General features: G+C 36.0%; 1 protein-coding gene across 2 annotated transcripts in view; it reads left to right on the top strand.

Moving 5' to 3' along the window:
* Window positions 1-13880, top strand: part of Lnpk (lunapark, ER junction formation factor) — a 55643-nt gene extending 41763 nt beyond the window's left edge. Inside the window, exons 10-14 of one of the 2 annotated variants that reach the window (XM_041639820.1) lie at window positions 1145-1250; window positions 2657-2727; window positions 3430-3600; window positions 5031-5113; window positions 11799-11933. In XM_041639820.1, coding sequence (XP_041495754.1) covers window positions 1145-1250; window positions 2657-2727; window positions 3430-3600; window positions 5031-5113; window positions 11799-11807 — 440 coding nt within the window. In that variant the 3' untranslated portion in view covers window positions 11808-11933. Of the gene's footprint in view, window positions 1-1144; window positions 1251-2656; window positions 2728-3429; window positions 3601-5030; window positions 5114-11798 lie in introns of both variants that reach the window. The other variant, XM_041639819.1, reaches the window with a different exon arrangement.
* The last annotated feature ends 575 nt before the right edge of the window (window positions 13881-14455 follow it).

Below are 14455 nucleotides of genomic sequence, written 5' to 3'. Positions count from 1 at the left end.
TGGAAACAGGCAGTCATTCTGATTGTGTGTGAATACTGTTTTCTTTAATCTTTTGGAGATTTTTCTACTCTGTTTTTTAGATACATGGGCTGGTCAGTAATCTGCTGAGTGTTTTGAGAGGCCCTCTGTAGATGCTTAAGTGTAACAGGCTTTCTATTGGGCCACCAACAGCTCCCAAGTCATAACATGGAGACTTACTAGTTATGAATGCTCAGTCTTAGTTTAGGCTTGTTTTTGGCTAGCTTTTTAAATTGAAATTAACATGTTTCCTCTTCTACATTTTGTTTCAGGCTTTTTACCTTTCCTTCATTCTTTATGTCCTACTTTTCCTGCCTTCTCCCGTGGCTGGTGGCTGCTTGCCTGGTCCTGATTGTCTCCCTCACTCTCTGCTCTCTGGAGCCTAGATTCTTCCTCCTGCTTATTCTCTCTGCCTGCCAGCCCTCCTATCCCTCACTGTCTAGCTATTGGCCATTCAGCTTTTTATTAGACCAACCAGGTACCTTAGGCAGGCAAAGTAAAACAACAACACATGTTGATATAATTAAACAAATGCAACATAAACAAATGTAAGACAGCTTTACATAGTTACAGTAATATTCCATAACACTTAAGTGCTTTTCTTTCTTCATGTTGCCCCCTTCTCTGGCCCTGTCCTGAGTTTGAACTGCATCTGTTTCCCCAGAGCCCCAGTGCTGTCTTACCAACTCTGGTGACAACTGTGTTTACCTCCTACCTCTGTTTAGAAACTGACTGTAAGCAAAAAGCTGGGGCAGTTGCAGGGTTTGTCTTTTTAGTTTTCTAAGGGAAATTTAACATATATTGTTTGATGCACATGGGTTGTTGATTTTTAATACACTTCCCATATTTCTCACAGTCTTTGGGGAAGGTAACCCTGATGTCTTACTCTGAGTCCAAAGTGGAAGTCTAAATTACTATCATAGACTTTTTAGTAGATTTTAATAGTATAGTTTATTAAACATTTCATGCTGTATAGAGATTTATAAGAGTTGGTATTTTGTTTTGTTAAAATCTTTCAACAAATGTTAAATATTCTAACACAACTGAATCACTTTGGTAGTTGAATTAAATATTGTATATGTATTGTATACACACAAATTTCTTCTGATTTTTATTTCTTTGCTAGGCCTTCATCCTCCAGGTCCACCCTTAGCAAGACCCATTCTCCCCCGAGAACGAGGTGCTCTGGATAGAATTGTTGAATATTTAGTTGGTGATGGTCCACAGAACAGGTAATGTTTGCTGCACTAGTAGATAAAGGAACATAAAAAAAAAATTACTGACCAGTATATGTGTATATTTGTAATATTTTGTGGCTTGCAGTTGTTATCATTTTAGAGAAATTGAATTATTTTTGTTCCAACTGTTAAAACTGAAGAGAGGAAAAATAGTACAAACCTGGTAGGTTAATGAGAAATGGAATTTTTTATATGTATCACTGTTGGTGGTGGTGATGGTAATACTTCCAATAGTAGTAAAAAAAATGTGCATTATTTAGCTCTTACTATTTTTCAAACGTTTTTCAGATTATTGTATTACTTGGTCCTTACCATAAATCCAGGAAGGTAGTTATGAGTGTGCAAAGCATTTGTCATTGTGTAGGCTTAAAAAAAAAACTCTACTTTCAAAAAAACTTCTCTAGTTAGTATCAGTTTCATAAAGGGAGCATAGTTTAATGCTAATATAAGTTGTATGTTATTCAAAACAGAATGATCTGATTAAGCCAACCATCTGATTAGAGACCAGAAAATGAGAATGAGTTTAAGTATAACTGATAATGAGAAAGGTACAGGAACCACATCATAAAAAAAGTTACTATTGGTGCTAATTATATAGAATTGAATGTATTTATTTTCTGTAAGGGTTTTCAGTGTTTCTTCTTTATCTTATTTTTTATAATATTTATTGTGACTCTCTAAGAAAGTTCCATCATTTCCAGCCTTGGTAAAACACAATTTGGAAGTTTTCATCTCCAGTAATAAATCATTGAGAAATTTACGTGTTTTATTGCTAAACTTTTAAAAAAAAGATTTATTTTTTTATTAATTTTGAAGTTGTCTGTGTATATTAATGTAGGTACACACAAGTCAGAACATGACTCCCTGGAGTTGGAGTCACAGATGGTTGTGAGCTGCCTGGTGTAGGTGCTGGGAATCAAACTCAGGTCCTCTGGAAGAGTAGTATATGCTATGATCTTAACTGCTGAGCCATTTCTCAAGCCTTCAATTTCTAAACTTGTTTCTGTTAACTTAGGATATATTCAGTTGTTCCTTAGTTTATTTTTAATGTCTTGTATATATAGATGCCCATACATACACATCTATTTACATGTGCACATATACATTCAAATGCTTTATGTCCTGTTATTAGGTGCCGGGGCAAGAGCTCAGGGTCTTGCACATGCTCAGCAAGCATCCTATCACCGAGCTATACTCCCAACTCAAATCGTATTTCAAACTGGTTGAAATTTTGGTTTTGGTTAGCTTCAGCTTTTGCTTAAGGAGTGTTGTTAATGATTTGCTGACATTCATTTATTATGGCAGAGTCATCTGTATTTGACATGAGTCACAATGACTAAATGGCCTCTCTGGTGAACTTCATCTGAGTGTAACCAGTGTGTTATTTCCCTGTGGTGTAGGTACGCTCTCATATGTCAGCAGTGTTTTTCTCACAATGGCATGGCTTTGAAAGAAGAATTCGAATACATTGGTAAGGATTTTTGGATAGTTAGGTTTAAATATTTTACTCTTAAATGTATCATTCTCATCTACTTCCATGTAATATTTTATTTTAGGTACTGCCTGTACATATTGACCAGATACATTGTCTCCTTGTTTAATACTAAAAACAAAGGAGAAAAACTAATGCAATTCCTTTTTAGAATGCACAGCCGCTAGGCCAGCTGTTCTCAGATATTCTGCTACCCAGACTCATCTACAGGGAGTCCGATTTAATTCCGGGGGTGGGAGCTAAGCATTAGTGTTGACTTTTAAGATCACCAGTTATTTTCATAATGCAGCCATTATTAAATGCTCACATGATAAGTTTTGCTTTAGAAATTTAACATACTACATCTTCTTAGACAAGATTCTGGGTCTTAAAATATGTAATTATTCTATTGACTAGAAATCCAAGTTCAGTCAAGTATTTAAATAATTATGTAGTTTTGCTATTAAACTGTTATTTAACTTGTTACATATTTAAGATTAATATTTGAATTCTCATACTAATCATGCAGTATGCATTAAAATTAATGTTGATTAGCACAGCTATTAATGATAGTAAGGTAGAAATTCAGAAGTTATAAATTTTAACTTGAGTCTGACTATTTATAAAAGTAATCTTGTGAATTATCTGATTAGTTCTTGAAATTTGTTTTTTCTTTCTTCATTTTTAAAAACTTCTCTGTAGCTTTTCGATGTGCCTACTGTTTTTTCTTGAACCCTGCAAGAAAAACCAGACCTCAAGCTCCGCGACTTCCAGAGTTTAGTTTTGAAAAGAGACAGGCGGTGGAAAGCTCAAGCTCAGCTGGCCCCATGTCATCAGAAAGTGCACCCTCCACACAGAGCCAGCGCAGTGAAGGTATGACTGTGCTAGTGAGTGTTTGTCTGGTAGCGTGCATAGCCTAAGAATAAGAGCACAATACTTGTGAAGATGATGGTGGGTTAATTTACCAAGTTCTTCAGCATGCATATGTCAGCTATTGCACTGATGGCTTCTGTGATTGATATGATGTGTTTCAGTTTTCCAATGTGGATCATGTTGTGATCGCAGCACTTAGCACCAGCTGGCTAAGCATTGTTTATGGAGTGAACTCTTCTAAAGTCCAAGAGACTGGACTAGGGATGCTCTCATGGAATCCCTTTGATGTGTCACAATGAAGCACTGAAATTAAGAAACAACTGTTCTAAGGGCAGAATATTTAGAATATATGTGGGTGGAATGGGTGTGCGGCTACCATTCAGATGGTAGAGATGATCGGAAATCAGGAACCTTAGGATTGGAAAGTCATCCTTGCATGTTTTGGACAACTTGGTTAATATTAATAGCACTTTTTCATTTGGACAGTTTATTAGAAGTCCATGAGTTAGCATCATCTGTGATAAAGGAGTCACTTTGTTGTATAGCAACAAAATTTACTAGAACTCGTGTTTTAGAATTATTCTTGCAAGTCTATCATAGGAACTCTGAAGGTAGTTCCCTGGGAACTTGAGCAGTTGGAAGTAGAAAGCTGCCAGCGTTTCTTGTTAGTAGTGTTCACTCACTTCCTGTCACTCATTTCTAAATTAGGAACATGGCTAAAATTATGAAACAGACCATAAGAGTTTGTTACTATTGCCTAGTGTTTAAATACATCCTGGAAGCTCATAAATTAAGTAACAATTATCATTCATATACATTTGATTTATTTTTCATAAAAGCATTAGAATTGCTTTAGCTGGGTTATATGAAGCAGTGAATATTTTAGATATCAGAAAGTTAGTATGAGATTCAAGATTTTTTTTTTAAACCTTGAGGAATGAACCTGAAATATGTGTGGAATTTGGCTTGGCGTTTGGCTTACTAACAAGTATCGAAGCGAACATGAATACAGACAGCTGTGACTGAGCCTGTGTACTTCCAACGCTGAGTGACTGCATCTTCGTCTCCAAGTCTGCAGCATCGACTCCAAACACAGTGTCACCTTTTTCTTTTGCTTAGGTCATGCTCTGAGCTGCATGCTGACACATGCAGACCATCTGCCTTGGCACTGAGAATAAAGGCTTTCATACTGAAGATGCCTAGAGGAAAGACTCAAGTCCCTTCATGAGTAACCATGCTTATGAAAGCTAAAGTCAATGCTTGAAAGCCAATAGTATTTTTGTTTGATTTTCTTTTTAAAGAGGAAAAGGAAAAAAATACAACAAAATATAAATCTTGATAATGGGTCCTATTCTTTATTTCTTCTGCTAAGGTCAAGCTGGATAGTTAGCAAACAACACAGCCATACTTTTCCTTCTCATCTAATCTAGGAGGAACAGTCCCTCAGATGTCCCATTTTGTATCTGAAATCTCCGGAATGAAGTCTAACTGGCTCAAAGTGAACCCCAGTAAGGTAATGTTAATAGGCGAAGACTAAACTTGAGGCAGGGTCTGATGACTCCTTAGTACTAAGAGCTGAAGCAGTAATTCCATCTTGTAAAGGGCGTTTTTAGAGTAGTAACTTTTCGTACTTCTCTTTGGATTCATCGGAGTGGCCGGCCACCTTTTTTCTTGTTGTTTCTTCAGAAGACGAAAACTTCTCCAAGACTCCTATTACTGCACGATGACATAGTTATACTGGATCCTATAGCAAATGATGCCAAGTATTTCTGATGAGCAAAGAGAGCTGCATATATTTTAAACAGTGGTGGATAGATTGAGCTATTAAGTAAGACAGTATGATTTCAATCATCTCTGGACTAATAGTCAATAGAGCTGGAGGATTAAAGTTCTGATCTCTAAATTCATTAGGGTTGTAGAAAATTGAGGACTGGACAAAAATTTTGTTTTCATTTTGTATTTTTAAAGCATATTGAAATAGCTTCTTGAGCAGGAACTGTACAGAGAATGTTACTGAATTTACAAGTACACTGAGAAGGTAACTTCCTTCTGAGGTTTTCTTCCAGCAAATATCAGTAAGTATTTCTAGAAATGATCTAGAACTAAGATTTTTTCTTCCCAGTCTATGTCACGTGTCTTTGCAGCTAAGTTTTTTCTGGATTCTGATATTAGAAGAATTCACACTTAGGGTGAGGGTTTTAAATTTTCTGTATCACTTTTCAGAAGAACATTGGAATCTAATTTCACCAAAGAGACCTAGACAAAATCATGTTAATCCTTGAACTTTTTTTACTGTACATCCAGATACTTTGATAACAGATTATAACAAAAATACGAGAAACTAGTGGTATTAATTGCTATAGTTCTAAAACTGTACCAGGTATGACATACCAACAAGGACTTGCTTTTAGATTCCTTATTTTCTTTTATGATAAAATGATACAATACATAACTATATAAAAAATTAACTCTGCCAATGGACATTGAAGTGGTTGACTGGTTTTTCCTCCCCCCAAAACTGAGGTCAGAAGATGACTCAGTGAGCAAAAGCCCTTGCCATGAAAGTTTGTTGAGCCACATTTGGTCCTTGAGTCCCCATCTAGGTGGAGAGAGAGCGCCAGCTGTGCTCCTCTCCAACACTGATAATGCTGCTGATGAGGGAAGTCCTTCCAAAAATGCTTTGTGTCTAAGATTCTAGTCATGGACTCTGTAATCAGCGCAATGAGGTCTCCACATTATTGTGTGAGTCTAGTGCTGCTTTCTTTGCTACCATATTTGAAAAAAAAATAGTTTCCATTACTCAGTTATGATTATCTAGGGCCTAGGTCATTGCTTTAGTTGAAAATATCTTTTATTCACTCTATGATATATAAATTCTTGGCTTCTATCTAGTACTGATAGTTAAGTAGACTTTATAAAATATGAAATTTGGTAATCTGGTATTATTTTTTCTTTTATGCAGAATACTGTTACTATTAGGTTCTATTGAACGAATAAGAATTTTGTTTTTAGTGTTTCTTATGATGCTCTATGATATTTTACCATTTGATACTGAAAATGTTGTTGGTTCCTGTGTATATGTCAGACTCCTCACGATGTTTCAACATTTGTTTATGTTGAGCTTCTGAGTATTTTTTTATTTTGTGTAAGATATAGATATAATTTGATCTTCTGATTCCTTTTTCCTAAACATTTCCACCTAATGATTTAGTTTTAGGTTATTGCTTCATAATGAAACTCATAATTTGTTTAACTGAATTGTTCACTAGTGATAAATAACTATATAATATTCTACATTTTGAATTTTAACTATTTTTTAAAACCTAGTTATAATTTAATTGAATTATTTATTGAGTCATTCTTATGACTTGGGATGAAATTCATGCCTTTGTTCCTTAAATATACTGACCCGAAGGAAAGCAAAAATGCCTTCTTTACAACCTATGTACTTAAAGATTGAAGTTGCCAACTTCAGTTTAATGATGAGGAGGGATATGTACAGTGTACATATATAGTGAGCACTATAAGAAGGCCAAGTTTTGATTTCCCCACAAAGAAAAAAGAAATTATTTTGCTAGATTATTTAGTTTTCTTTAAGAGCTAGGATAAAAATCCAAAGCTAAAGGCCCTTTTTATGTTTTTGCACATGTGTGTTTATAGGTGAAGCAGTAGTGTTTTTATTATACAGTTACATGGTTTTGAGTTTGCGACTTCTAGCTGAGCTGAGGCTCAGCCTAAACAGTCAGTTACTAAGTGCTATTATTTGGTAGAAAAACACTGCTGTTTTAGTAATTTTAGAGGGAAGGTGGTGAATAGGAATAGGAACCAAAACAGATTGATTTATCATTTTTGTTTCATCATATTTTGGTATACTCTTTTTGTTTGTTTTGCATTATAGATATTAAACCTGATTTGAATTATTTTTTTTTGCATATATAATCAGGTCATTCAGGTCACTATCTTAAGTCTTAGTCTTTTGGTATCTTATGGTCAAATACTAACATTTTTTGTTTTTGTTTTTTTGTTTTTCGAGACAGGGTTTCTCTGTGGTTTTGGAGCCTGTCCTGGAACTAGCTCTTGTAGACCAGGCTGGTCTTGAACTCACAGAGATCCGCCTGCTTCTGCCTCCCGAGTGCTGGAATTAAAGGCGTGCGCCACCACCGCCCGGCCACTAACATATTTTAAACTGTTTTATATTACCAAACTAATTTAAACTGAAGCTACATTAAACAAAACAAAACAGTTTTTGTTTTTATTAGGATAGGCAAATGATGTTTTCATAGAAATTGGTGCTTTAGGGATTGTATGTGGTCTTACTATAATACTGTAATGTTTCAATGTAGAATTGTTCCATATCTGTTAATTCTGTGCACCTGGTCTTTTAGATCTTGTTTGTATGGTTTCCTGTAAGGTGGAATTGACCCCTCAACATCAAATGCTGACTGGTTTGCGTCGTAGGTGTATAACACGCCAGTTCTTTTTCAGTGTTGCTCCCATCAAGATTGGTTTTACAGATCAACCCCAGAGAAGAGAAATACTTATAAATAGGCAGTTTGGTTATTTTCAGTTTCTACTGATCATTTCACAGGTTTTTAGTTTTCCATATATTTTCTGAAATATAATTTTGACTGGAGACTGTGTCATATTTTCTAGTTATTGAGACACATGGTATTTCTTTGAATTCATGTATTATAGGTGTTTAAAATTCCAGTTCCATTCTGTGTATTAGCTTTTTATACAAACCTAGAATTTTAAAATTGGCTTTGACTTGGTAAAGTTTTTAAAGTTAGTAATATTACAAAAGTTTAATATAATAAAGTTTGAACCTTGACCTCTCTGCTATTGTGTTTGTGTGTTAGAACTTAACCAATGGTATGTGCCTATGTTCACTTAAACGTGGTGTTAGTGGGTTGTACCCTGGCTATTAGCTTTTTTTTGTTTTGTTTTGTTTTTGTTTTTTTTAATATTTATTTATTTATTTATTATGTATACAATATTCTATCTGTGTGTATGTCTGCAGGCCAGAAGAGGGCACCAGATCTCATTACAGATGGTTGTGAGCCACCATGTGGTTGCCGGGAATTGAACTCAGAACCTTTGGAAGAGCAGGCAATGCTCTTAACCACTGAGCCATCTCTCCAGCCCCTAGCTTGCTTTTTTTTTTTTTTTTTTTTTTTTTTTTTTTTTTTTTATGGCTTGATGGGTTGGTTTCAGAAGGCTTACTAAACAAATGACAAATTTCTTGCTGAATAAATACTGGTTTATGGCTAGAGAGTATGGAAAACTGTGACTCTTTTTTTTTTTAATTTATTAGATTTTTTTTTTAAATACTAATCCAAATTCCCACTCACTCCTCTCCTCCACCCACTCTCCCACCCCCCCTCTAATCCTAAGAGAGGGTAAGGCATTTTGCTTTGTGGAAGGTCCAGGGCCCTCCCTACTACATTTATGCTGAGCAAGGAATACATCCAAAGAGAATAGGATCCCAAAAAAGCCAGTACATGCAGTAGAGATGAATCCCAGTGCCTCTGCCAGTGACCCCTCAGTCTGCCCCAGCCATACAACTGTCAACCACAGCTGGACTGGGAAGGAACAAGCATAGGCCCAAGCTGTGACTTAAAATTCCACTGTGAATAAATTCTGTGAGGGTTGAATTACAAATGGTTGGTAACTCTTAAATTTTCTGCAGGAGAGGGTGATTGCTTTTGTAGCAGAAGTGATTTGTATATATCCATAGAGTTTTGTAGCAGAAGTGATTTGTATATATCCATAGACTTTTGCTTGCCCTTTCTGCCCTGCTAATTTAACAAAACTGAGTGACTCATTGCTTTTCTTCCCATGGTGCAGCAGTGCCCTTTAAGTTCCATATGATAACAACCAGACTTCTATAATTGTGTCACAAGTATCATTTATGACCATCCCTCACTGCTTTGTGTGATTGCTACTATTTGGATTGTCATACAGTAAGATATTACTATATGGATGCCCCTAATTGTGGAGTCTGAGCCTTTTGTTTCTGAGGAGAAAGTAGTTGTAACTAATCCTGTAGATGGGCATCCAGGATATAAGTTTTAGGAGATAATACTTTAAAAATATTTCCCAAATTCTGACAAAAAGGTGTGTTTGTGTTTATTAAAACCAATGTGCTTAAACCATCCATTTCTAGTACTTTTACAATGGTGTGTACATAATACTTATCATTTTCTTACAAAACTATTTATTTGTGAAATTTTGGCTACATGTTACAAGGACTTTTACTAGACTCTTAATCAGGCTGGCCTTCCCCCAGATTTTTTTGGATCAATGACATTTGTAGTTTATCATAAAGAACAATTTTGAGCATAGCAAATTTTGTCTTTTGCTTAGCTGATGTGGTTTAATTACTTTTCTGCTAGCAAGAATATTAAGTTTATTATATATAAAAAAAGGAAATGCCTTAAAGCTGGATTTTTATCTTTGACTTGAAAATTAGGTGACTCCAAGCTCTCACTGCTTCTGTCACTCGCTCCCCCACCTTAAAGGATTTAAGAAAGTTTAATTAATCAATTTTTATTACTAAATTATTATTATTAAGAGATTTAAATTAAAAATAAAAAATAATTAGGATTTAAAGGGAGTAAGTTCTCATGTAGGGACAGACTTTCTGTGTATAGACAGAAGGAAAAAGACTGTTTTTTTTGTCCTAGCACAGTAAAGTATGGAGCATATTCTAATCCCTAAGTTTAAATAGTGGCGGGGGGCGGGGTGTCTTGGACAGGGATAAAGAGAGACAAGACTTAGAGTTGTAAAGGTGGATCTTGACTTCTCTCATTCTTGAATAATGGAAATGTATAATAAGGTCTGTAGAGTACTGCCTGCATATACACACACATACATACACACATACATACATGCTCATATGTGCTCATCACAAAAGCATAATTTATACATTGTCTAGAGTGTTAGGAAAACTGTTTTCTGTTCAGGAACTTAGGAGATTGTACATTTGTTTTCTAGACTCTCACCTTATTGTCCTAGTTAGGGTTCTCTTGCTAATTTCATGGAAGAAATAGTTTATTTCACCTTATAACTTCCAACTTCCAGGTCATAGTCCATCTCTGAGGGATGTTGGGTCAAAAACTCAGGGCTGGAAACTGGAGGCAGGAACTGAAGTAGAGACTAGAGGGGTGTGTTTACTGGCTTGCTCCCTGTGACTTGCTCACCTTGGTGGTTTTTTTTTTTTTTTTTTTGGTTTTTCGAGACAGGGTTTCTCTGTGGTTTTGGAGCCTGTCCTGGAACTAGCTCTTGTAGACCAGGCTGGTCTTGAACTCACAGAGATCCGCCTGCCTCTGCCTCCCGAGTGCTGGGATTAAAGGCCCACCTAATACAACTCAAGGTCACAGTGTGCAGGCCTCTCCCACATCAATCATTAATCAAGAAATGCCTTGGGATAGAGGTGGGCGGTCCTTGGGCTTCCCACAGGTCAGGGAACCCTGATTGCTCTTCGAGCAGATGAGGGAGGGGGACTTGATGGGGGCGGTTGCGGGGAGGAGGCAGAAATCCTTAATAAATAAATAAATTAAAAAAAAAAAAGAAATGCCTTGGGGATGTGCCTTACCCTCTTTGAGGAGTAGATGGGGGTGGTTGAAAGGAAGTAGGTGGAGGGGAGGAAGTGGGAACTGGAATTGGTATGTAAAACAAAAAAAGATAGTTTGTTTTCTTTTTTAAAAAAATAAAATAAAATAAATTATAAAAAAAGAAAAAGAAGCCAAGCTAAGGCTAGGCATTCATAACTAAGAAAAAAAAAAAAAAGAAGAAAAAATAGAAATGCCCCAAGCCCACAGGCTAATCTGAATGAGGTGGTCCTTCAGTTCAGTTCCCTTTTCCCAGGTGACTCAAGTCTGTGTCAAGTCATCAAAAATCAATAAATTTACAGTATCTCATCCTGTTGGGCCTTGAGTTTTGGACACTGAACTTGCCGACGTATCTTTAGAAGCCTGTTGTGTATGAAAATATGGGTTTATTTCTGTCAGTCACTCAGTTATACTCATTTCTAAGTGGTGTGCTGTAGAGTTAAGTGCTTGCTGTGGAAGATGTAAGAGGTAGTATTGGACCATCCTACTGTTTCTTAGTACATGTGTAGTTTATCTCTGATTTTGCCTTATTTAGCACTTTTGACATTTGGCTATTCCTGAAGTCTTCTGTCTTTCTCTTTTCAGAATCTTTAGAAGAACAAGATGGTTTTGATAATAGTACAGAGCAGAGAGATGAAAACCTGCCAGTGGCAGAGCAGACAAGCACAGTGAGTGAAGACACATCTGGTTCAGAGGAAGCAGAGGAGCAACAAGAAGAGACTGAGACCGAGGAAACGCCAGCAGATGAAGCCAAGTCAGCCGTGCTCAGTGATGATTCTGTTTCTAATCTTGAACCAAGTGGAGAACCTTTGGTGACATAGTAGTAAATAATTCCATGTGCCTTCAACTGGATGTTTGTAGTCTTGTTGATGTCAGTTATTGCTTTTTTTTTGTGGTACTCAAAAATTTGCCTTTTAGATATATGCTTAATATTATTCAAATTCAGATTGCCTAGTGAGCTCAGTGTGTTCAAGTCCTGACTACTGGGCATTGAATGTAAAAGCACGTGGTGTCAATGAGTGTGCAGAGACCCACGAAGCTGTTAGGTACTTTGTGCATTCTAAAGTTTAAACAAAAAAGCATTTTTGTTTTCTACATCTATAACTTGTAAGTAATACCCATTTTGACATAGGAATTTTGGCTAGGAATAATTTCTTTAATAGTGTTAAGGATTGAAACATAATTAGGATTTTGAATTTAAAATCATTAAATTTTAACTCCTGAGATATTTGCCAGTGGGGAAGGAAATACCTGTTTAGGTGTTTACATTAGGTGACACTGAAAGCTGCAACCCTGATTACATAGGCATCGGTACGAACTCTCAGTAAGATGCACCAACAGTCAAGGGCAGTGTTTCTTTTGATGTCTTTTCCTTTGCAGCTGGGCCAAAGGCACATGATGTATATAGTTAGTTTATGTTTACATATTAACAGATAGGAACTGCGTCTGCACTTGGCTGTACTTGAATTCTTGGTATTATTTATATTTGTAAAATAATGATGATATATAAATGAATTTTTTCATGTGTGTGTTTTGTTAAGGAAAATAAAGATGACCTGGCAATGTTTATTCTTTGTTAAATATCTAGACTTCTTCACATGTGTTTTGATGGATGACCAGCTATCTGAAAAATAATTTTGGTAGAGAGAGTTCATTATATGATAAATATATATAATGTTTTGGGTTTTCATTTAGACTTTCAAATTCAGAGAAATAAGATAGTGTTTTTAATCAGAAGTTAAAATTTTCTGATTTTGAGATGCGTTATGGCATTTGTACTTTTAACTGTGAGAGACAAATACTTTTTTTAGAGTAGGCAGTTAAGTGCTAATGAAGCTTACTGGATTGAACATGTATACCTAGGATCAGGTGGGGAGAATTTTGATATAGACTAGTTATTCTTAAACACAATATGATAGTTTGTTCTAGCTTCCTTTTATGTGTCTTCTCCAGTATTGAAACACCTAGAAGTGAAGTCACTATGCCAGAGGAGAGACATGCTGGCATAGTATATCTGGCTAATCTTTTTGGTTATAAATGTCTATTTCAATTCTATATACTTTTTATCTTTTAAAAGTTTATTTTTATGATTTAATATCTCATCTGACATATATTAAAGAATCCAGTTTAACAGTCTGTGGTATTTTAGGTTAGTGCCCATAAATTCAAGCATATGGAACTAGACTTGAATGTCAGGTTTGTAATCCTGGGCTTTTCACCTAACCTCTCTGCATTCACTTTATTTGTAAAGTGGAAAGAATAATATCCATTTTCCATAGGTACTCGAATGATAAAAATAATTTATATGATGTGCCTAGCTTTCCTGCTGGAAAATTAGTAGATATTAGGTTACATGGTAGAATTTATTTATTTTTATTATTTTTATTGAAATCCTCATGAAATATGGAGGTTATTTCTATGGGAGATAATGAAATTTAAAAGCATGAACACTGAGTCGGTTTCTCTGCACAGAAACAGTTTGCTGCATTACTGTCATATGCTTGTGTCTAAATGATAGATTAAAGAAATGGAGAAGTGGAACTGTGGAATAGAATCCTTTTAAACAGATGTGTTTATTTTTATGAGTGTGACTGTTTCACTTGCGGAAATGTATGTGCATCACATGTGTACCGGGTACCTGCAGGTGTCAGAAGAGGGTACTGACCCCTTGAAATGATGGTTACAGATGATTGTGAGCTTCCACGTGGATGCTGGGGATCAGATCTGGCTGGAAGAGCAGGAAGTGCTCTTAACCTCTAAAGCTGTCTCTGCAGCCTCATCTAACATTTTTGTTTTTAAATTTCACTGTGTGTGTGTGTGTTTGTGTGAGTGTGTGAATGAGTGTGTGTGTGTTGGTAGTACCTTGTTGAATCTTGTTAAAAAACATCTGAAGGTGAGCACCTCAGAGAAAAGGAATGTAATGATGAACCTAAGCAGCTATTATAAAAAATGCCTCCAAAAAGAAAGGCAGAGGAGGGCTAGAGAGGTGGCCAGTGGTTAAGTGCTCGAGTGTGCCTCTCAGCACTCACCTGGACTCCCACCTGGGGCTCCAGGACCAGCCCATCTGATGCCTTCTCTCTGGCCTCCTAAACTCATGGGCATTCTCTTCCCCACAGATACACACAATTAAATATAAAAATCCAAATCATAAAGGGAGGTTAGTAAAACTAACACAACAGAGAAGTAATTACCGTATTTTAAAGCAGAAAATCTCACTCTAAAGTCAGCAGCTAAAGAGAAGG

The sequence above is a fragment of the Microtus oregoni genome, unplaced genomic scaffold (assembly GCF_018167655.1).
Source record: "Microtus oregoni isolate MIOR12 unplaced genomic scaffold, Mior012 000060F_ref0000265, whole genome shotgun sequence".
Classification (NCBI taxonomy): Eukaryota; Metazoa; Chordata; class Mammalia; order Rodentia; family Cricetidae; genus Microtus; species Microtus oregoni.
This window is presented reverse-complemented; position numbering and strand designations above follow the sequence as displayed.